The sequence below is a fragment of the Mus caroli genome, unplaced genomic scaffold (assembly GCF_978045245.1).
Source record: "Mus caroli unplaced genomic scaffold, Mus_caroli_1 scaffold_2, whole genome shotgun sequence".
NCBI lineage: Eukaryota > Metazoa > Chordata > Mammalia > Rodentia > Muridae > Mus > Mus caroli.
The window spans coordinates 145,738,245-145,761,469 of record NW_028227257.1 but is presented as its reverse complement, the minus strand read 5'-3'; the positions used below and the strand labels follow the sequence as shown (position 1 = coordinate 145,761,469).

The 23,225-nt window shown below is 45.5% G+C and overlaps 1 protein-coding gene across 6 annotated transcripts in view; it reads left to right on the top strand.

Moving 5' to 3' along the window:
* Positions 1 to 23,225, top strand: part of Cntrl (centriolin) — a 68,590-nt gene extending 45,365 nt beyond the window's left edge. For 4 of the 6 annotated variants that reach the window (XM_029474142.2, XM_021183758.3, XM_029474143.2 and 1 more), the window contains 19 exons: positions 1,150 to 1,342; positions 3,730 to 3,860; positions 3,969 to 4,109; positions 4,234 to 4,360; positions 5,330 to 5,494; positions 6,146 to 6,305; positions 8,614 to 8,729; positions 8,824 to 9,041; positions 12,134 to 12,291; positions 13,648 to 13,721; positions 14,870 to 15,058; positions 15,429 to 15,654; positions 16,244 to 16,449; positions 17,413 to 17,553; positions 19,394 to 19,657; positions 19,823 to 19,885; positions 20,419 to 20,613; positions 22,426 to 22,497; positions 22,799 to 23,225. In XM_029474142.2, the coding sequence (XP_029330002.1) occupies positions 1,150 to 1,342; positions 3,730 to 3,860; positions 3,969 to 4,109; positions 4,234 to 4,360; positions 5,330 to 5,494; positions 6,146 to 6,305; positions 8,614 to 8,729; positions 8,824 to 9,041; positions 12,134 to 12,291; positions 13,648 to 13,721; positions 14,870 to 15,058; positions 15,429 to 15,654; positions 16,244 to 16,449; positions 17,413 to 17,553; positions 19,394 to 19,657; positions 19,823 to 19,885; positions 20,419 to 20,613; positions 22,426 to 22,482 (2,824 nt within the window). In that variant the 3' untranslated portion in view covers positions 22,483 to 22,497; positions 22,799 to 23,225. The remainder of the gene's footprint in view (positions 1 to 1,149; positions 1,343 to 3,729; positions 3,861 to 3,968; positions 4,110 to 4,233; positions 4,361 to 5,329; positions 5,495 to 6,145; positions 6,306 to 8,613; positions 8,730 to 8,823; positions 9,042 to 12,133; positions 12,292 to 13,647; positions 13,722 to 14,869; positions 15,059 to 15,428; positions 15,655 to 16,243; positions 16,450 to 17,412; positions 17,554 to 19,393; positions 19,658 to 19,822; positions 19,886 to 20,418; positions 20,614 to 22,425; positions 22,498 to 22,798) is intronic. The other 2 variants (XM_021183767.3, XM_085834981.1) reach the window with 2 other exon arrangements.

Genomic DNA, 23,225 nt, shown 5'->3' with positions numbered 1-23,225 from the left:
AGTGCAGGGTTAGTCACCATTAGTATAGCCCTGCCTGAGTAGTGCTGTGACCAGCCAGAGTCATTGACGGGAATAGCTGGCCCTCCATCTGTGGGCGCCTGTGCTTAGCATGGGTCAGCTAGTTCACATGCCTCTGTTGTCTGCTCAGGTACATGAAATGCTGTCTTCTGTGCTAGTCCATGAGTTATGGCAATTCCCTAGCTTTTGTCATTTAATGTAGACCAGCCTGGGCCTCAGTGTGATAGGGAGGCCTGTGAGGCAGGCAGAGTGAGAGAGACGTGACCACTGCTGTTTAGGAGTGGACGTCTCTCACGAGAGCCACACTGAGGAGACTGGAACTTGCTTCTTGCTTGTGGGGGGAATAAAGCTTCTTTTCATGTGAGTGGACATGTTGGGAAGATGACAGAGTGGGCAGGGCATAGGCCCACTTCTCCCATGGTAGCAGTATAAATGATTACTCCAGGAAAATTGGGTAACACTTAGTCAGAGAAAAGCATCCATGTGCTGAGTTTGATTTCATGTTTTTTCTGCCAAGCAGCCCATTTTCAGATAATTTTGTCTTGTTAGCCTCGAGTTACTGAATTTTGTGTCATGACTTTTTGCCAACTTTTTTATGACAGTTGTATTCCAGCATAAAGAAGTCAGTCACAAAACAGTACAGTGTGTGGTGTTGCATGCTCTGGGACTGTCCTTGAGGACTAAGGGACTGGAAATTTTTGTGTAGTCACTTCCTTTATCTCTACTCTTCAGGAAAATGATGTGGCTATGCTGTCTCGGCCAGATGCTGACCCAAGTCCATCAAGCCTTGTGACATAGTGTGCTTTTACTGCCAGGAATACTCTGTATTTATAATAAAAATGGATTTTGAACATGTAGCTACTCTTAAAAAGTCAGCAAGTTCCTTAGCTGGGTGTTGGGTGGCACATACTTATAATCCCAGCACTTGAGAGACAAGGGCAGGCAGATCTCTGAGTTCGAGGCCAATCTGGTGTATAGAGTGAGTTCCAGGACAGCCAGGGCTACACAGAGAAACCCTGCCTCCAAAACAAAACAAAACCAAAACAAAGTAAAAATTTGAACATTCTTCATTGGCTATCAATGTCCGTATTGCCTGTGTCTAAAATCTTTTGATGTTTATGTAATTTTTAGGGACTTCATTGATGGACATGTTGAGAATCTTATGACTGAACTAGAAATAGAAAAGTCTCTCAAACATCATGAGGATATCGTAGATGAAATTGAGTGCCTAGAGAAAACTCTCCTGAAACGTCGCTCGGAGCTCAGGGAAGCTGACCGACTTCTGGCGGAAGCCGAGAATGAGCTTGCATGCACCAAGGAGAAGGTGTGTCTAGTGTGCTTCAGGCTGGCCCTCTAGGGGACACAGGCCTAAAACTGGAAAGCAGTGGTGGCAAAGAGCACGCTGTCCGAGCTGGACATCCGAGCAAGTCACCTAGGTCCGCTGACTTTGCTCACCTTGTCTGTAAATTCAAGCTAAGAATGTGTGGTCTGTTGAGTGTGGATTAAACGCATGCTTTAGATTCCAGACACTGTGCTGTTTAGTTCTCAGCATGTCCTGCTTGCCCGGCTGAGTGTGTTGTGGGGCAGAGGTGAGGTGGTTGTTTGTTTGGTTTAACTTTGGACTTTTCAATCTGCGTCTTTTTAAATAACAAATCGATTGTTACAGAAATCTTCTTCATCAAGTTGGTAACAGAAGTAATGATCTGTTTTCAATTTCTGGGTCATAGATTTCTATTCATTTAGGTTCAGCCAAGTTGAAATTGAAAGAAAGAAAGGTCCTGAGATGTTCTTTGCTGGCACGTTACCTCTGGACTACCGAGTGATTGGTAGTAGCATTCTTTAAGACACAATGCAGCAGAAAGCCAAAGAGGGAAAGTGACTCCCTAGGTCTTCATGAACGCCATTTCCTTTAGCTTCCCTGGCAGCCCTGGGACGTGGTGTTAACTCAGCTTACACATGCAGCCCAGAGTCACATAGTTGAAGCTCTGCCTTCTCTAGAGTTCTTTAGTTAAATGAGAATTCCAGAGAAAAAAAAAAGACCCTGGCACACAAAGTACCTCAGGAACTGTTTTTACTTTGTTAGTTCAACTTGGATCAATTTAAGTTAATAGAAACCTGTAGTTGTAACTGAGTGATTGGCTTCACCTATTACATTCTGTGTATCATGACTATTGTTACAGAAACACAGCTCTCACCTCAAAGAGGTACAAGATAATTTATCCTGGAGCCAATGGCCTGACATTTCATGTTCTGATGTATTAATAGTTTCATAAAGATTTTATAGTAACAACATACAAAAAAGCCATAACCCATGACATTTTCAAATGCATTGGTGGGAACATTAGAGAAGCGGGGGCAGCCAGGCAGAGACTGCCGCTGCGGGCTTCAGGTGCTGTCCAGAAGCCTGCTGGTAAGTTCATAGAGCCCAAATGGTTTTTGGTTTTGCTTTTTAATCTGTTTTTCAGGATGTTGAATCAGCTTTCTCTGCTAGTCAACAGGGTGTTGGTCACCACCCAGAGGTGGACAAGGAATGTCTCCTTAGGAGGCTGAAGCTAATCCAGTATAAATTGCAGTGAGTCTGTGGACCTGCAGACTTCTAACCCCTCCACATCATTAAAGTCCATCTGCCTTTGCAGGCATAGCTCCTTTCCCGGAATTCTTCACATGGTTCTAAATGAGAACAAGGAAGTCCTCGTGTGTTTTCCTATGGGCAGTCCTTGTGCTGTAAACGTTAGGTTGCTGTGGTTATGTAGGTTATGTAGGTGCTATGGGACTAGAGAAAACATATCTCCTATATTTGTTTTAATCAGTGACCTTGGCAGTAGACACATAGAGGCAGAGTGACCACAGTGGAGACACTCTCCTCCAAGGGACTCCCTTAAGTAGATGATGAACCCTGCCCAAGGCTTTGCTAATGAGGCAGCAGAAGGCAGCTGTCTGAAGAGAAGCGGTGACATGTCTGTCATTGTGGATCCTGCTGAAGAGATGACACCCAGTTAATAGACAGATTTCACATGCAGCCACATCTGACTCTGGAGACTGTTTGTGAGTCAGTGCCAACTAAAATCTTAGATCTATTAAACTGCTTGCTCTAGATGGATCGGGAAACCAAGTTGATTTTTTGAAAATGTTTTTTGCCAAATCTCACATAGGAGTATGTCTAAAGACTTCAGTGTAAGTCGCCATCACAAGTGAGGGTCCTTTTATAACGTCTCAAGTAAGAAGAATCTGTGTGCATGGAAGCTTGGTATTGTCATTTAGTTGGCTAGGTTTGATAATCACATTTTTGGAATAAAAAGATATCTCCATTCTCTTCATCTTCAGATAACTTTTTTCATAAACGCTCCATTTTTGTTGACACAAACGTAGTTTTATATAATTCCTCTCATAGTGCTTATACCATTTAAGATTTTTTTCTGACCCAACATATTCTAACATCATCATGCTGCAACATTGTCATTTTAAAGACTAAATAGCATTCTGTTTTATTACACTATTTTTATTTGTCAAGATTCATCTTATCTCATTACATTTTTACACAGTAATTATTTGCTTCTGGATAATTTTCTAAGCATTAGATTCAGAGCAAAGGAATGTTTTTACATTTTTCTGGTTTTAATCTTGTTTTCTAAGAGTTGTACCAGTTAATACTGCCAATAGCTGTAGTGAGTACTGCAGCCGAATTATTTTTAATGACCGTTTCTTTTCTAGACAAAGAGTGCTGTTGAAAAGTTCACTGATGCCAAGAGAAATTTATTACAAACCGAGTCAGATGCTGAGGCACTAGAAAAGAGAGCCCAGGAGACTGCACTTAACCTTGTGAAAGCAGAGCAGCAGCTAAGGTGGGTGGAGCTCAGGCCTTGGGTGGGTGGGGCCCAGGTGCTGAGGGCTCAGGCACTCAGGGGATTGGTTATGCCCTAAGGGCCAGGGGGATGAATGCTCCATTGTAGATTGCTCCAGGCTGATGCAGAGGACTTGGAGCAGCACAAAATCAAACAGGAAGAAATCTTGAAAGAAATAAACAAAGTTGTAGCAGCCAAAGATGCAGATTTCCAGTGTCTAAACGAGAAGAAGGAAAAACTGACAGAAGAGTAAGGCCTTTGAAGGGTAGGGGTGGGGTGGGATGGGATGGAATGGGAAGAGAATGTTCTGGAGCAGCTGTGGGCATCTGGCTCCTCTAGAGGAGGGCTGCTGAAGTCCTACCCTGCCATGTAGGCTTCAGAGTCTGCAGAGAGACATCAAGGCAGCGCAACACAGTGAGGATCACCACCTTCAGGTCCTTAGAGAGTCTGAGACTCTCCTTCAGGCCAAGAGAGCTGAGCTGGAAACACTGAAAAGCCAGGTATGACAGCAGATACCTGGAAATGACTGTTTTTAAACGTATTTTGGATTGCTGGATCAGGTTTATTTGGTTGTAGAAGAGATGGAAAACTAAAAACAAGTATTAAGAATACATGTGTCTGGATATCATCCATAGTGAGGTAACCCAATCACAAAAGAAGTCATTAGATATCCACTCACTGATACGTGGATATTAGCCCAGAAACATAGAACACCCAAGATACAATTTGCAAAACACAAGAAAATCAAGAAGAGGGAAGACCAACGGGTAGATACTTCATTCCTCCTTAGAATAGGGAACAAAATACCCATGGAAGGAGTTACAGAGACAAAGTTTGGAGCTAAGATGAAAGGATGGACCATCCAGAGACTACCCCACCCGGGGATCCATCCCATAATCAGCCACCAAACCCAGACATTATTGCATATGCCAGCAAGATTTTGCTGAAGGGAGGGACCCTGGTATAACTGTCTCATATGAGGCTATGCCAGTGCCTGGCAAATACAGAAGTGGATGCTCATAGTCATCTATTAGATGGAACACAGGGCCCCCAGTGGAGAAGCTAGAGAAAGCACCCAAGGAGCTGAAGGGGTCTGCAACCCTATAGGTGGAACAGCAATATGAACTAACCAGTACCCCCAGAGCTCGTGTCTCTAGCTGCATATGTAGCTGAAGGTGGCCTAGTCGGCCATCACTGGGAAAAGAGGGGAATACAGTTCAGGGGAAAGCCAGGGCAAGAAATGGGAGTGGGTGGGTAGGGGAGCAGGCGGGGTTGGGGGGTGTATAGGGAACTTTCAAGATAGCATTTGAAATGTATATAAAGAAAATAGAAAGAAAGAAAGAAAGAAACAAAGAAAGAAACAAAGAAAGAAACAAAGAAAGAAAGTCAATATAAAGCAGGCTCAAGGCCAATGGGGGGGGCGGGGAATACATGTGTCCTTGAGTCAAACTTACTATCTCCCTTTTCAGGTGACAAGCCAGCAGCAGGAGTTGGCTGTCCTGGACTCAGAGTTGGGGCATAGAAGGGAGGAGCTGCTTCTACTCCAGGACAGCCTCGCCCAGGCAAAAGCTGACCTCCAGGAAGCCCTGACACTGGGGGAGACGGAAGTTGCTGAGAAGTGCAGTCACATTAGGGTATGGTTGCCGTAGGGCAGTGCTGAGGTTTATTTTAAAGTGTTCCGAGATAGAAGTGCCTCCTATAGCACCATTTGGGGTGTTAGTGTATTGGTGCTGAGGCATTCATGTGGCCTCTGAGTACACTCTGGGTTCTCTTGTTTCTTGGCTTTCTCATGTGTTTCCTGTCCAGGGATGCTCTTATCGCAGTCATAGGCAACATCGCATCCTGCCTGTTTCTCGTGGTTCAGCCACATGCAACCTCCTGGGATTTTTGTTAGTTTGTTTGTTTTTGGTTTTTTTCTAAGCTGCTCTTAAGGAGTTTCTTTATCTTGCATTTAATAATAGCTGCCTATGTCCTAAGCACCTCAGTTTGTGACTGTCTGTGCCTCCAGCCTTCTGCCTCTGATAGTCACTGAGGCTGGGAGCAGCCTTGCATGGGGTAAATGCACAAACACATCTGCGTGAACATAGGTTATTTCTTCATATTTCTTCACGGTAGGGGCTGCTGCAAAATACAGCACTGTTCTTGTACCAAAGGCAAAAAGTTATAATTTAATATAAATTAAATTACAAATTAGATATATGAAATAGAATAATAACAGAACTGACTGGTATAAAGGGAATTTTGATTTGTAATTTACAGAGAAGCTGACTTTTATTTAAACACAGGAAGTAAAATCACTTCTAGAAGAACTAAGTTTTCAGAAAGGAGAACTGAATGTCCACATCAGTGAAAAGAAGACTCAGCTCGCACTTATACAGCAGGAGATGGAGAAAGAGGAAGAGAATCTTCAGGTGGTTTTACAGCAGCTGTCGAGACATAAGACTGGTGAGTTTAAAGAGCAAGTCACAGAATGTGAGGCTGGCCACATCTGCACTGCAGGTCACAGCGAAGTGCACCTGGCCAAGTTCACCTCTGAACTGTAAGCTCAGTAATGAGCAAATTATAAAAGGAACTCGGTGTTTTCCTGCCCTTCAGTTCAGTTTGCTAAGGATTATTTAAAGCAATTAAGCATATTAGTAGCTGATGAGAGCAGGGAAGGACTCTCACAGCTGGTAAGAGAGGAGCTGAGATGCTCGGCCAGGGCTTCAGCACTCCAAACATTCAAGCTTGTAAAACCAAAGTGCCAATTTCTATTCATCCAGAGATTTCTATCCATCCTTTATGTGTGCCACAGCAAGACTTACACTTAGGAACCTGGAAAGAAAAGGCTTATGTTTACCTTTAATGCCACGTAAAACTAGAGTAAACATCTGAGGTAGGTCGTGAGTGTGGGAGAGAGCCCACTTATTTACTTACTCATGTTACCCTGTTTCCTTTTGTGTGTGCATCCCTGTGTATGTGCACAGCCCACAGGAGACCATCCCATGTCCTGTTGGGTCACTATCTTATACTGTTGAGACAAGGGCTCTCACTCAGTCAGGTCTCAATGATCCCTTGTCTCTGCACACCCTCAACACACATGCAGAGCATTGCAGTTATAGATGCCCACCAGCAAGTCCCAGTGACTCTTCTGCCTCTGCACCGCACCCCACATCCTACGCATCCACACAGGGGGTTACTGGTACATGCATAGCCACACGCAACTTTTTGTGTGGGCGCTGGCAGTCAAACCTGGGTCCTCATACCTATATAGCAAATGCTTTTACCTACCATGTCCTGGACACCTGACTAGGTCAGGAAGAGAATGAGGAAAAAGCAGATATGCAGTCTGGCATCCAGAGAAGCGGGCATCAGGTGGGTCATGATCACTGCTAGAGCAGCACCAGTTACCCAGCAACCCAGGTCCCCAGTTTGTTACGCACAGCAGTACAGCTCAGCAGTACAGAATTTTGTCTAGCCTGTTTGGAATCGTGCCAGTGTTGTTTGGGCAGCATGTGGTTGAGACTTGGTGAGTGTAGTGCCTCATAATAGCCAGAAGATCAGTCTCACTGTAGGCTTCCTGGCCCTCTGGCTCTCGCATTTTCTACCTTCTCTTCTGAGGTGCTGTTCCGGAGGGGCACAGTCTCCTAGGAGGTCTCTATAGGCCTCATTAGCAGTCTGGGGCTATACGTGGCTGGGAGGACGCAGCTGCAGTAGCTAGCATGTGCACACACCATCAGCACTCATACTCAGGCTAGGGGAAGCAAGGCTTCGCTCAGTCAAGTCAACCTCCTGTCCAGAGCTTTCACGACCGCCTGAGGCTCTTAGATCATCACCTTTGACTTTGGGTCTGAGGCCATGCCGTGTCAAACAGTGTACTTCTAAAATAAAACACCAGCCGGGCAGTGGTGGCGCACACCTTTAATCCCAGCACTCGGGAGGCAGAGGCAGGTGAATTTCTGAGTTCGAGGCCAGCCTCATCTACAGAGTGAGTTCTAGGACAGCCAGGGCTACACAGAGAAACCCTGTCTCGGGAAACCTAAATAAATAAATAAATAAAACAAAACAAAACAAAACACCATAAAGTGCTGTCATAGTAGTCAGCTTTTGAGTTATTACATTGTCTGTGTGTCTGTCTGTCTGTGTGTGTGTGTGTGTGTGTGTGTGTGTGTGAGTGTGAAGGGGGGAGGAGGGAGAGAGAGGGCGAGACAGACAAACAGTATGGACATGGAGTCGGAACAGATTTGGGGAGTTGGTCCCCTCATACTCATCCCAGGTCATCCCAGGTCACCACCCCTCCCCTTCTAGAAATTTCTCAGCACTTTTACTATTGGGCTCCTTTTCTAGATTTTCTGCAGAGAACAAATACCCATACTGTAAAGTGTTTCCTGTCTTTTCATACAGAGATGTGGATATAAATGCTCCTAGAGTCGGAGCACTGTAACTGTTTTTGTTACAGTGTATTTAACAAATTAGTGTTGGGGTTTTTATTTTGTTTGTTTTTGTTTTTGTTTTTTTGAGACAGGGTTTCTCAGAGATCCACCAGCCACTCTCGAGTGCTGGGATTAAAGATGTGCACCGCCAGTGCCCAGCACAAATTAATGTTTTTAACAGTACTTTCAAAAAGGTTTTTTTCTTTACAAATAAAATTAATACCATTTAGGCAACACAGCAAAAAAATTTTTTTTCTCTTTCTGGTCAGTGAACGAGGAGTTATAGTTTGTTCTGTTTGGTTTCCAGTTCCCCAACCCTGACCCTGTTTTGTCTCTGTCAGAACTAAAGAATGTTGCAGACATACTGCAGCTTGAAACCAGCGAGCTCCACGGTCTGAAGCTCCAGCATGACCAGAAGGTGGTGGAGCTGGAGAAGGCGCAGGTGGACGTGCTGGAGGTACGGAGGAAAGAACGCCTCTGAGCCGCGGCCACCCTCCTCAGCCTTTCTCTTTCAGGGAAAGAGAATCTTCTGAATCTTCTCTCTCACTCAGGAGAAACTAGAACTGGAGAATTTGCAGCAGGCAATGCAGCAGCAGAGAAGGGAGCTAGAGTGGCAGAGACAGCTCCTGGAGAGAGACAGGCGGGAGACAGAGCGAGTGAGGGCAGAGAGCCAGGCCCTGCAGTCCTGCGTCGAATGTCTGAGTAAAGAAAAGGAGGATCTCCAAGGACAGTGCGAGAGCTGGGAAAAGAAGTCTTCCCAAGCCCAAAGGTAAGGGCAAGGATAGAGACATGGGGGCAACCATGAGAACAGAGAGATGCTCATGGGGGTGCATTCTGTAATCCCAGCACCCACCAAGTGGAGGCAGGAGCATTGCTGTGGATTTGAGACCACCATGGCCTACACAGTAGGCTGCAAGCCATCAGTGCTACTTAGTCAGAACCTGTCTCAAGACAACAGCAGAAGCCACATGTGCTGGTGCTCACCTTTAACCCCAGCACTCAGGAAGCGGAAGCAGTCAGGTCTCCGAGTTCAAGGCCTACGGAGTGAGTTCCAGGATAAGTCAGGGCTACACAGAAAAGCCGTCTTTAAAAAACAACAAAAGAGCAAAGATTTTTAAAAAACAAAACAACAACAACAAAAAATCAGAAAAACCAGCGTTCAGTCTCTAGGTCTCCATGTTAAAGCAGAAACAGCAGACACGGTGACAGACGCTGTAATGCTGGATGGGAATTACATAGAGACAACTGCATCTCTGGGCACTAGCCTACCCTCCATGAGCTGCAGGCCAGTGAGACCCTGACTCTAAAGGGAAAAGAAGAGCAGCTCTTAGACCCCCAAGTTTGTCCTCCAGGACACACAGTCTTTTGCTGGAAATAAATAGAAAGGAAGATTTTGTTCACTGCTATAAGAAAACAGATTGTTCTCAGAGTGATTTATATATTCAAAACAATTACAGTCAAAATCCCACTAAGTTTTTTTCTTTTCCTTTTTTTTTTTTAAAGTTTTATAACTTGGTTCTAAAATTTATAAGAAAATGGAAAGAACCTACAATTTATAGAATTCTTTAGACATACCACCAAAAAAAAATTAGAAAATGAGAAAGGAGTTAAGACTAACACACGTGCTTTTAGCACTTAATACAGATTACAGTAATCAAAATCCTACTGTACAGCAAGTGAGTGGGTGCCGGGGACAGAACAGAGCGCCGGGCCTTGCCCTTCCTAATGCTGCAACTTAATACAGTTCCTTATGTCGTGACCTCAGCCATACAGTCTTTTTCTTTTCTTTTTTTTGGTTTTTCAAGACAGGGTTTCTCTGTGTATCCCTGGATGTCCTGGAACTCACTTTGTAGACCAGGCTGGCCTTGAACTCAGAAATCCACTTGCCTCTGCCTCTGCCTCTGCCTCTGCCTCTGCCTCTGCCTCTGCCTCTGCCTCTGCCTCTGCCTCTGCCTCTGCCTCTGCCTCTGCCTCCCAAGTGCTGGGATTAAAGGTGTGCGCCACTACGCCCAGCTCTAAAATCATTTTCATTGCTACTTCATAACTGTAATTTTGCTACTGCTGTGAATGGTTGAGGCTGCAGGTTGAGAACTGCTAGAATAAAGGTTTAGAAATGAACTTTGATATATGAAGCAAAGATTTTGAGAAAGATTGAAAGCTATCTTTTCAATAGAGTAGTCTTTTTAGAATTAATGCTAAAAGAATTGAAGATCCAAAATAGAAAATTTGATCCGTATTTCACTATATAAAAACAATGGAGGAGCCCAGCAGTTTGAGCACTGGCTGCTCTGCTGGAGGACTTGAGTTTGATTTTTACCACCTAACATGGCAACATACAACCACGTGTAACTCTGGTGCTAGGCAATCTGACACTCCCTTCTGGCTGCTGTGAGCACCAGGCATGCAAGTAGTGTACAGACACACATGCAGACTGAACAGCATACACATAAACAAGCCAGCAGAATGCCTCAGTGGGTAAAGGTTCAAGCCTGGGACGACCTGAGTTTAATTCCTGGAACCCACCAAGCAGAAGGAGAATACCAACTCCTTGCATTGTCATTTTATCTCCACACATGTGCCATGGCATGTGCATACCCCTTCCCCACTGAATAAATCAGTGTAAAATAAAACGAGCCATAAATATAAATGTAAATTTTAAATATAAAACTTAGAAAAGGTAAGCCCTTTGTGACTTTGAGTAGGACAAAATTCTTCTTAGTTAGATGCCAAAAGCATGATCCATAAAACCCACAATAAAGCTCGAGGGTGGAGGGGGAGCTCAGTGCGACCTGGGTTTCAGGACAAACACCCACATCAAAAGCTGGCACTGCAGGGTGGAGGCAAGTGGGCCCCACTGGCCAGCCAGGTTAGCCAGCAGAGGGAGCTCCAGGTTCACACGTGCCTCTCACACAGACACGTAAAACTAAACAAATAAAACAAGACAATTAAAGCTAACAGGACAGTGGAGGTGAGGAGTCAAAGCCCGCAATCCTGATGTCCATAGGTCGTTTCCTGGAACCTAATAAGAAGGACAGATGCTCTGGGTTTGCATCTGAGATCCCAGCACTCTTGTGGCAAGACAGGAAGCGGGGATAGAAAGTCACCTGGAAGCCACATGCCAGCTGGCCTGGAGAACATAGCATAGCAGAAACACGAGCCAGGGCAAAGAACCAGCTCCCCGAGCCTGTCCTCTGCCCTGTGCTCACATGAATGCACAGTGATAAGAAACACGTGATCTTACTAGAAACTAGACAGGTGTGGTGGCACTCGCTTTAATTCCTGCACTCAGGAGGCAGAGGCAGGTGGATCTCTGTGAGTTCAAGGCTAGCCTAGTCTTCATAGTTCTAGGATAGCCAGGGATATGTAGAAAGACCCTCTCTCAAAAAGCCAAAAATAAAATAAAATTAAAAACAAAAACTGGACATTTAAAGGATCACTCTAAAATATAATATTAAAACTAAAGAAAAATACATGACAACAGTTAGGAGAAAAGAGTTTGAACCTGGTATGTAACATAGGACTCAGGTCCACAAACGTATGGTGTAAAAAGTCTTCCAAACTTGATATGAAATAACCTGTTTTTTTAAATGGGCAAAAGATTTGAACATATATTTTTATAGAAGATATATAATGGAAAATAAGCACGAGGGTAATCCAGGTTAAAACCACAGTCGATAACATGCCTGCTAGAATGACTGATACTCGAAGACCCTATTTACATGTAGTTCTGGCATCTTCCATCTCCAGCCTTACCCTCACCCTGGTAACGTCCACTGTCTGTGCACTGTGGAAGGCAGGGCTGCCCCTCATCCGCGTAGTGTGGGTGTTTTCTGTCTAACAGTCCACTTTATTCTGTGGTAGAGTTCTAGCAGCCACAGAAGAAAGCAACAAAATGGAGCAGTCCAACCTCGGGAAGTTGGAACTGAGTGTCAGAAAGCTGCGGCAGGAGCTGGAGCAGCTGAGCCAAGACAAGCTTGCCCTACACAGTGAGGTGGCCGAGGTGCAGCAGCAGCTACAAGGTAAGGAAGAGACTGAACTGGAGGCCGGGGCTCCACCCACAGACTTCCCTTAGCTGACGTGATTGGTGCAGAATGGTGTAAAATTAGATTATGGATTTAATTATAGCACTCTGTGAACATACTAAGTCTAAGTTGTACACTTTAAGACACACATGGTACATGAATTTCGTCTTAAGCTGGCTTTTAAATTTTTAACTTATGTTTCTTAGGGAACAGTTTAAAAGTAGAGCAAAAAAAGGTTAAATACAAATTACTTTTGGGCCAATGAGGTGGTTCAGTAGGTAAAGAGCACTTGCCACCAAACCTAACAGCCTGAGTTCTGTCGTTCAAGAGCACACTAACAGGAGAGAACTGGGAACTGACACCCAGATGTGGACCTTCATCCTTCACACTGGTGCGTGGCACATGCTCACACTCATTCCCACAAGTACACACAATAATGAGCTGACATCACCCCTCAGGTCATAACTCTGACTGTGTATGTGGGTGGGGGGTGTTGAAGGCAATAGTAAAAATGTCTTTTATTACCAAATAATTATTTAGGAGAAATGGCTAAGTATTTATAGTTAATGATGTATTTTTTTTTAGCATTTATTATGTTCTAGTCATGATGTATGTACTGTCTCATTTAATTCATGTGACACCAATAGATCTGGTGACACACCAATAACTCCAGCACTCAGTAGAAAAAGGCAGGAGGAACGCAAGTTCAAAGCCAACTGGGCCACATCATGAGACTGTATCAAAAATAAAAACTTCATAGCATTTTTGACATAGAACCAGTATTTTATCCATTTACAGATGGTGATATTGGGGGTTAATTTTCTTGCTATTTGCTAAAGATCACATAGTTAGTAATAGATAGCAATGCTGTCTATACATTGTCTTCATGAAAGAGTGTACCAAGTCTTACGTTTCCAACAGCAATGTAGAATATACTTGTTTTGTTTTGGTTTTTTTGGTTTTTCTAGACAGGGTTTCTCTGTAGCCCTGGCTGTCCTGGAACTCACTTTGTAGACCAGGCTGGCCTCAAACTCAGAAATCAGCCTGCCACTGCCTCCGCCTCCCAAGTGCTGGGATTAAAGGGGTGTGCCACCACACCCGGCCGAATCTACTTGTTTTTAAACCATGCATCTCACCAACATTATTAGTTAAATGTTTATGAGATTCTTTAATATAGAAACCTTTTTAAATCCCACAAGGTTACATATATAACCTTGATGTCTTTTGGCATCATTGATTTAACAGAAACAAATGTAAATTCAGTTCTGATGTACTTTGAAGGGGGATCCAGTATATAAACATATATGCTATATGTATATTTGCAAATAGCATCTTATGGAACTGTTTTGGTAGATAAAAAGGAAGCCATAAACTCTCTGCAGGAGGAACTGGATAGTACCCAAGACCATTTGGACCTAGCAAAGCAGGTAAGGCTCAAAATAGAATTGGCTTTTTACAGTTTGCACTACAGCCTCATAGGGCTCCTTGCACAGCATCATAAGGTCATCTACACAGCCCCCTAGACCACCCACACCCCCTTACACAGCACCATAGGGCCTCCTTACCCAGCACAGCCTTCAGATAAGGCTTTGGTCCTTGGGTGGTTCTCTGATCTATTTCAGCTCTTGATTCATTTACTCAAAGCTAAGAAGAAGTAAGATAGTAGTTAGACCAAAGTCAAACAGCAGTCCAAAGAAGCCTTAACAAGGATGCTGGGATGTAGGGATCCGTGTGCAGAGCAGCTGTCCATTCAGAGCAGGGTCTGGTCAGGTGTTGACTAGTGCAGCTGTGGCCCTGTGCTTCTGATGACCTTGCTCTAGGTGACTCAGGGTCAGCCTGTGAGAATAGGGCTACAGTTTGTGTTTCAGAGGACTTCAAGCAAATCAGATGAAACACCTAATCTTTCTTCTATACCTCCAGGGTTCTGTGTTTCTAAGACATAAAACCTTTAGAGCAAAAACCTTTTTACTTTTAAGATGTCAGAGTCTTTTTTTTTTTTTAAAGATTTATTTATTTCATGTATGTGGGTACACTGTCCTTGACTTCAGACACACCAGAAGAGGGCATCAGATCTCATTACAGATGGTTGTGAGCCACCATGTGGTTGCTGGGAATTGAACTCAGAACCCCTGGAAGAGCAATCAGTGCTCTTAACCACTGAGCCATCTCTCCAGCCCCTAAGATGTAAGATTCTTAAATTTCTCTGTGTTAAAATTTTTTTCAGAATTTTTTCTAAGTTTTGAACTTGTCTGAATATTTAATACAGTAACAAAGGCAGATTAATTCTTGAGTCCAGCACCTTCATTTTCTCGACAGCCCTGGGTTACTTGCAGAGCAGGGTTTATTCCTGCCTCGGTGGCAAGGCTGGGAAACTCTCACTGTGGTCTCACCATCTACTTGTTAGGTGCTAAGACAAGGAAAGCCAGGAATTAACTTCTAGTCCTGGGTACCTTCCTCTAAGTTTGCTGAGAGGCTAAAGGAGGTGGCACTTTTCAGACTTGGTGGGCTCTGGACTGACACTGTCACCTTAGGAGGTGGCTCTGTGAGGTGTTTCCGTGTGATCTTTTGCCTAAAGGACCTGATCCACACCACCAAGTGCCAGAACGCGTTGCTCAGTGAGCAGACGCAGCTTCAGGAGGACATCGGCAAATGGATGGCCAGGTTAGAGAGCTGCCAGAAAGAGGCAGAGACAAAGGAACAGCAAGTCCAGCAGCTGCAGGATGAGATCAGAGAGAGCAAGCTCCGGCTGGACCAGCAGGAGATGGTACTGTGCTCAGAGGGGTACTCACTTCCCGGGGCTCCAGGCTTCCCACCTCCCCACCCAGGTCACACTGCCCGTGTGCACCTTCTCTGGGACTCTTTGGTTAATATAACTGATAGGTTGTTAAGTCATCCAGCACTCATCCTGTAAAGAGCTTAGTGGCCACATGCTAATTAATCAGCGACCTGTCTCGTCTTCTCACAGTGGCCAGGTGGCTTCATCGTTACAGAAGCACTGGCATTTGTTCTGTCTGTCTGTCTGTCTCCCCTACCCTCCCTTCTCTGTAAGCGCTTCTCTCTTTGGAACTGGAATCTGAGGATCACCTGGGACATTTATTCTTTTATGATCAACTCAGGTTATTGTCTCTATTCAGATGTTTCAAAACCTCCAGAAAGAGAGAGAACGTGAAGAGCAGAAGTTCGAGGCTGGTAAAGTGACGCTGGAGCAGCAGCAGAGGCAGCTGGAGAAGGAGCTGATGGACCAGAAAAGCAGGCTGAAGCAGCTACTCACAGACGTGTCGGCAGCTGAAGGACGCCTGGGGACCCTGCAGGAAGAGGAGCGTCGCACTGAGGGCCTGGAGAGGATGCTGTCCCAGGCCAGTAAGTCCACGGCTACCATCCAGGGAAGGGTGGGAGCGGGGCTGTCCTGGTCGTCTGGTGAAGTATGTGAGGAAGACCCAGACCTGGCCACCCCAGGAGGAGGCAGGAGAGCCAAAGCGGGAAGGCAGGCAACAGCCCTGGGAAGGATGGCCAAGGACACAGGGAGGTAGGGCGAATGTGTCTTTATGGTGAAGTTTGACCCTGAGACTGGCCAATGTGTCTCTTCGTGCCCTTGAACCGTGCACAGGAAAGTAGGACATTACAGTGGGATGTTAGAGTCTCTGAAGGACGAGTTATTTGGGAGTAGTGACCTCAGCTATTGGGAAACAGTGTCAGCAGCCGAAATTTGAAGGCATGAGCTAAGCTAGAGTTGGATTTACTTTGGAGTCAGTTTGCTCTCTCTTGGCAAAACTTTCTTGAGCCTGTGGAGTAGGTCGCAGACTTGTGCGAGCCAGTACTAGAGGGAAACAGCAGAGTAGGGAGCCTGCCACTCACTAACAGGCAGCCTGCACTAAGGAGCACAGGGCTCTGCCCACAGCTGGCCCAGGGCCACGGCCAAGCCTACTCAGTGTGCATACTCACATTCCAGAACAGCAGCTTTCAGAGCGGGAGCAGCAGCTAATGGCCAAGTCAGGTGAGCTGCTGGCCCTGCAGAAAGAGGCTGACGATATGAGGGCCGACTTCAGCCTCCTGAGGAACCAGTTCTTAACAGAAAGGAAGAAGGCAGAGAAGCAGGTGGCCGGGCTAAAGGAAGCACTGAAGATCCAGCGCAGTCAGCTGGAGAAAAACCTCCTGGTGAGTGTTTGCTGCCCTGGGAGTGTAGGGAAATCAATGCATTTACCTGACTTGACACATGCATTTTACTTATACACAGCTTCATTATGAAGAAAATAAATCATCCATCAACCCAGGCCCTACCCCAGTGGTTATTATTGGTGTATTTTGTCATAATTGATTGTTGAAGCACACAGTGAGTCTTGGCTGCCAGCAGCCATCCTGTGGATAGCACAGCAGCTCTGCACTCTGTTCAGCCCACTGCAGGCTCTGGGCATTGGGTTGGTAGGCACCTTTGCAGAGCTGCAGTCAGCCTGTTTGTGGCATTCTGCCCTTTTTGTTCAACATTAATTTTTATCAAGCGTTAAAACCAGGAAGCCTGGTCTACCATGCTTTTACCCGTGACCTAAGGGGTGGGGTGGTGGTGACATCAGTCAGAGCAGTGTACAGTGTTTCCAGGAGTGGGTGTTTCCGGTGCTCTGTGGAGGGACTAGTGGAACTGCTGTATGAAGGAAATCTGATGCGTTATCAGAAGGTGGTGTGCCTTAACTAGGACTTGGGCAGGACGATCGTAAAGACAGATTTAAGCTGGCCATGGTGGCCCACTCCTCTAATCCCAGTACTCAAAACCAGAGGCTGGAGGATCTCTGTGAGTTCAAGGCCAGCCTGGTTTTACAGTGAGTTCCAGACCAATCAGAGCTACACAGTGAGATCCTGTCTCAAATCAATAAACGATAATCCCTACAGCCCCTGAAGAATGTTGCCTGCTCATGGGCCACTGATGGGGCTGAGGAAGGGGAAGGTGACTTGTCAGAGGTACTGCTAAAGATTTGGCTTCAAACACTGGATTCAAATTCTCCCAGTCACACTACACCTGTCTTCAGAATGCTCCATTTCGCAGCTGTAGAAACTGAGGCCTTTACATTGCTCGTGAGTGTGGAACCCGTGTGTGTCTGCAAAGTCCTTTGCTTCCCTGCGTGCTAGGAGCAGAAGCAGGAGAACAGCTGCATGCAAAAGGAAATGGCTACAATTGAGCTGGTGGCCCAGGACAACCACGAGAGGGCCAGGCGACTCATGAAGGAGCTGAGCCAGATGCAGCAGGAGTACCTGGAACTCAAGAAACAGGTGTGCATCCCAGAACCCCAGCTGACCAGCCCGGGCCACTGTGCGGGCACAGGCAGGGTTTATTGTTGTCAGTATCTCTTTAACAGGAATGTGGGACTTGTGAAAGCTGACTGTAAAGAGGGTTCTTCGAGTTAATTTTTTTCTTAGCCTTAAAATTTAGACATAAACTTAAGGAAAAAGAATTGGTTGAAAATCTACTCTTAAATGAACTAGCTTTTTTTTTTTAAAGATTTATTTATTTTTATTATACGTAAGTACACTGTAGCTGTCTTCAGACACTCCAGAAGAGGGAGTCAGATTTCATTACGGATGGCTGTGAGCCACCTTGTGGTTGCTGGGATTTGAACTTTGGACCTTCAGAAGAGCAGTCGGGTGCTCTTACTCACTCACCAGCCCATGAACTAGCTTTTTAAAGTGATCTTATTTATTTACAGATTTATGGTTATGTGTGAGTGCGTACGTGTGTGTGCCCACACTGTGGTGAGCATGAGGAGGTCAGAAGACAACTTGTGGGAGGCCATTCTGCTCCGTGAACTGGGCTCTGAGGATTCAGTTCGGTGTGAGGCTTATTAACAAGTGCCTTGCCTGCTGAGCGAGCTCAGTGGACTGGCTTTAAGTGGGTGTGCAGGCCCAGGACCTGAGTGTGCTGGTGCATATGTGTGTGGGAGTGGGAGGAGCCTTGGCTCTCATTCTCAGGAACGCCAGCATGTGTTTAGATGGACTGGCCTGCAGTGAGCCCCTATGCCCAGCACGTCTATGTGTGTTCTGAGGCTTGAGCTCAGGTCTTCATGCTTGCAAGTTTACTGGCTGACTTTTTGTGTTGTGTGTGTGCACGCGCACACATGCCCTTGTCTGTAGCAATATACGTCTGTACACGTACATGTGGAGGGCAAAGATCACACGCAGGTGTCATTCCTCAGAATGTCCATCTTGCTTTTTGACAAGATTCCCATCTTAGAGTTTCTGTTGCTATGCTAAAAGACCATGACCAAAAGCACCTTGGGAAGGAAGGGGTTAATTTCAGCCCTCAGGCCACACTCCATCAGGACAGGAAGTGAAGCATGCCTCCCAGGAACTTTGCCCCGCCCACAATCTGTGGGCCCTCCCTCCCTCACATCAATCAGCAGTCATGGAACCGCCTGATGCACTCACCTATAGGCCAGTCTTAGGGAGGCATCTTCTCAATTGAGAGGCCCTTTTCCCAAATGACTATAGCTTGTGTCAAGTTGACATAAAACTAACCAACAGTCTCTCACTGGGACCTGAGGCTTACCAATTAGGATATGCCCCATCCATCAACCTGTCTTTACGTCCCTAGCACGGAGACTACAGGCACATGCCACCATAGCTAGCTTTTATGGGAAAGCTGGAAATCCAACTCTAGTCCTCGTGCCCGGCAAGCACTGCACTAACGGAAGCTTCTCCCCAGCTGTGTCTGTTGTTGTTGTTGTTGTTGTTGTTGTTTGCTGTGAGTGTGGGTGCTGCATGCACTTAAATGGTTCATGTAGAGGGCCAGGGAAAGACACTGGATATCTTCCTCTAATTGCTCTTACTGCCTTGCGACAGGGACTCTCACTGAAACATAAGCTCACTGCTAGGCTAGGCTGGCTGGCCAGTTAGCCCCAAAGACTGACCTGCCTCTATCTCCCTAGTCCTGGAATGGCAAGCATAGTCCCTCGCCCAGCCTTGTGGGTTCTGAGGATTAAATTCGGGTCCTGATGCTTGCAAATCAAGAACTGCATGTACTAACTGAGCCTGTCCAGGGGTGTGACCTTCCATGTAAGACGCACTAAGTGACTCAGTTCTAAGTCCTGATGTTTGACCCCACCACCCTGCTTAGGTAGCAAACCAGAAAGACTTGGAGAGGAGGCAGATGGAGGTCAGTGACGCAATGAGGACGCTGAAGTCAGAGGTGAAAGACGAAATCAGAACCAGTCTGAGGAACCTCAACCAGTTCCTTCCAGAACTTCCGGCAGATCTAGCGTCTATTTTGGAAAGAAATGAAAACTTAAGAGAGTTGGAAAGCTTGAAAGAGAACTTCCCGTTTACCACAAAAGAGAGGATTTTTGAAGAAAGATCCAACTTTCCCCAAGTTCACATCATGGTAACGTTTGTCCAGCTCTCCCGGGCTTCAGAGTGAGAATCTGATTCCCACCGCCCCCGAGAAAGCTAAAAACAGATTTGGGAGCACCAGGGTAGGAGGGAAAGATGGTTGGCTCCCACCTGTGGCAGTCGGTGACTCATTGGTCTCCTTTTCTCTCTGAAAAAGGATGAACACTGGCGTGGAGAAGCACTCCGTGAAAGGCTGCGCCACCATGAAGATCAACTCAAGGTTGCCTCTTAAAAAACCAGAGAAAGCCCCTGTGAGATAACTGGCACTTGGCAAGAGTAGGGAAAGATTTCCATGTCCAGTCTACTGCAACACTCAGGAGGATGCTTATAGATCACACTTAAGAGGTTCAGAGAAGCCGACATTACAGATAGCAAATGGGTATCAGCATTCAAGCCCATTTGAATTCTAGGGCATTGGATGATAGCCCAGTGGTACAGCACTTGTCTAGCACATGCAAGGCACTGGGTCCAATCTAGAATCTTGGTGTCAAGCTGTGTTCTTTAACCTCTATAATGCTGTTCCTTGAGACAGGGTCTCTCTGTACCCTAGAATATCCTAGTACTACAGGGTAGCCCTGAATTTGGGGCTGTCTGGCCTGTTTCCCCAGTGCAAGGATTGGTGATTATTGCCATGGCCTACCCTCATACCTGTTTATTAAATGTGTTAATAGCTTGCTTATCTAATGTGAAGAAGCAGAGTACATTCAGGAGCTTTTCTTCCATGTAAACCCCACATCTGATAACACTTTCCAGGCTCAACTTCGACACTGTATGTCTAAGCAAGCAGAAGTATTGATCAAAGGAAAGCGGCAGACAGAGGGCACCCTACACAGTCTGAGGAGACAAGTTGATGCTTTAGGAGAACTGGTCACTAGTACCTCCACAGACTCAGCATCATCACCCAGTCTGCCTTCCCTTGTGGAGGACTCCCAGCATGGGCATAGTCAGGTAAGAGGATGCTCTCTAGTCTAGAGTTACTTGGAAACTTTGGGGTAGGTGGTCCAAAAAGACTGTGAAATGCCGCCCTCAACTGTTTTAGCAAAAACTATTTGTCTGCCATCACTGGGGAAAGTTTACCTCGTTTATAGGTGCAGAAAGAATAGGTAAGCTGTAGCTTAGACAGTGAATTAGAATTGGAGATAGGATGACTCAGGAGAGATTTAGTGTGTGTCCTCAACTTCTGGATTTATTTTCAGTATAGAGGGTTGGAGAGATGGTTCAGCAGTTAAGAGCACTGAAGCTTGACCCAGACTAAGTTCCTAGCACTCATCTGGCAGCTCTCACATTCATGTGTTTGATTTCAAAGGACCCGTCACCCTTTTCTTCACAGGCACCAGGCACCCCAACAGTGCAGACATATACATGCAGGCAAAACAGCCATATACATTTAGGAGAAATAAGAGCTTAGACCTGTGAGGTTAAATGTGGGTTTCCCTGGGTTTTAGGTGGTACCTCTCATGTCTCAAAGACACTTGAATGCAGACTTCACTTCCTATTTATAAAACTCTGGACATCACAAAGGTTTCTGTGTGGGACTTAGTTATCAGTCATCTAAAAGGAACAAAAAATAACCCGCGGAACTGACCAACAGTAACACATTGTGAGCAGAAAATGGCTTCCATTTTCAGGTGCTTACTCTATGTACATACTAAACACTATACATACAACACCCCATTTAGAAAGGTACAAATTGTCCCTTTGTGTAGGCAAGGAACTACATGAAGTTGTAAGTAACAGGTCAAGGGTATAGCAAAGGACAGACAGATCAGGATATAGAAGCCAGCCTACCTTTACCAGGAAGCAGCGGATCCTGAGTATACTATAAATCACAAGGACTAGCCAAGGACAGTTTTGTTAGTGAGAATTTTAGTTTCTTTAAATACAGAAATGTTACATGAATATGGTTTTGTTTTGATCTCAGGTATGGGATACGGAGCTGCTCTCATGCTCTTGGGGGGGGGGGGTGTGATTTTGCCAGCTGCCAGTAGTTTCCACAAGTGCATGATGTTTGGAATTCTGGGGACTCTTGAAAGGGTATATAAGTGCTAGAGCCCCGAAGGGCATCGCTCCTGCTGGTTAGCCAGTTGGTAGTTAGTTGTTGGTTAAGTGGTCGAGTGTAGAAAATCATGAGATATCCTGACTGCAAAGATCAAACTTGCCCCAGGGAACTCAACATCCCTAAACAGCAGAAAGTAGTCTAATAATATCGGCCGCCTCCCCTCCCCTCCCCTCCCCTCCCCTCCCCTCCCCTCCCCTCCCCTCCCCTCCCCTCCCCTCCCCTCCCCTCCCCTCCCCTCCCCTCTATTCTTTCTCTCCTGCCTAGTGTTGGGAGATTGAAAGGGTGGAAGAAGAGGAGTGGGAAAAGGTAGTAGAAAAAGGAACTCAGTCTACAGCCAAGTTTTGTTGGATACACAGTTGTTTCTTTGACTGGCCTGAGGGGCAGATAGCTAACCTGAGGCACAAGCCTAATGAGCAGCGGGGCTAAGATTTTAATATGGTTATCTTAACACCTGTGGTTGAGACAAGTCAGGTAAAGGCCCAGACCATATGGCCCTCCAGAGCTTAGACTGTAAGGCAATAGCACAGGGCCCATACATGAGCCTTGGGGGTACTCTACAAGATATCAGAGGCATAGGTGAATTGTAGGCAGTGGTTTTTTTAGTCTGTGGTTGTCATCTGAGCCACTGTGGCATGAAGCCTTGAATAGGGTTGGGATTGGGGGCTGGATTCTGTGCCTAAAATGAGTTCCCTTCTTTTCAGAGCTCCTTCCAAGTTCTGCAAGTTCCATTAGAAGAACCAAACAGTTACCGCCACTAAGTTTCCTGCTTGCAGGTACGTTAGCCAACCAGCACTTAATTAAAACACGGAATTCTGGCAGCCCCAGGAAAACTAACCTCATCTTTCATCATTTTATAGCAGTTCATCTTAAAGCATTTGGGGGCTGGCTATGGCTTGATGGTAGAGCACTTGCCTAGCACATGTACGTCCCCAGATTCAATCCCCAGCACTACAAAACTAATTCTAAAGCGGTCCTTAAGCACATTATTTTGCCAGTCATCACACCACCACCACATCCTGTAAGGCCTTGTCTGGTTAGAGGTTTAACTCATCCGTTCTGCTTGTCTTACTGTAGGAAAAGAAGCTCCAGCCAAGGTCAGGAATACAGCCATGTGTAACCATAAGAGGAAATAGCTACTCTCCTACCTCACTGACATCCTAATGGAATGTCAATCAAGATCCTGTGAAGACTGAAAATGCATTGTAGTTTGTACAATTTATACCGAGGTTTCTGTAAATCACATGCACTTGTGGGACTAGATGTTTGTGTCTAACATAGGATGTAAGGGGCTATTGTTGACTCTCCTCCTCCAATGATGAAATATTTTTATAAAGACAGTGAAACCACATATACTGAGTCCATAACTGGTATGTCTAGTTACCATGGAAAAGAATGTACTAAAAGCCCCTAGGCTTAATAATTAATAAGTTATTATTTTTGATTCTGATCCAAAGTTTATTTTTAATATGAAAATAAAGGTACAGTCAATTTGTGTCTGTCA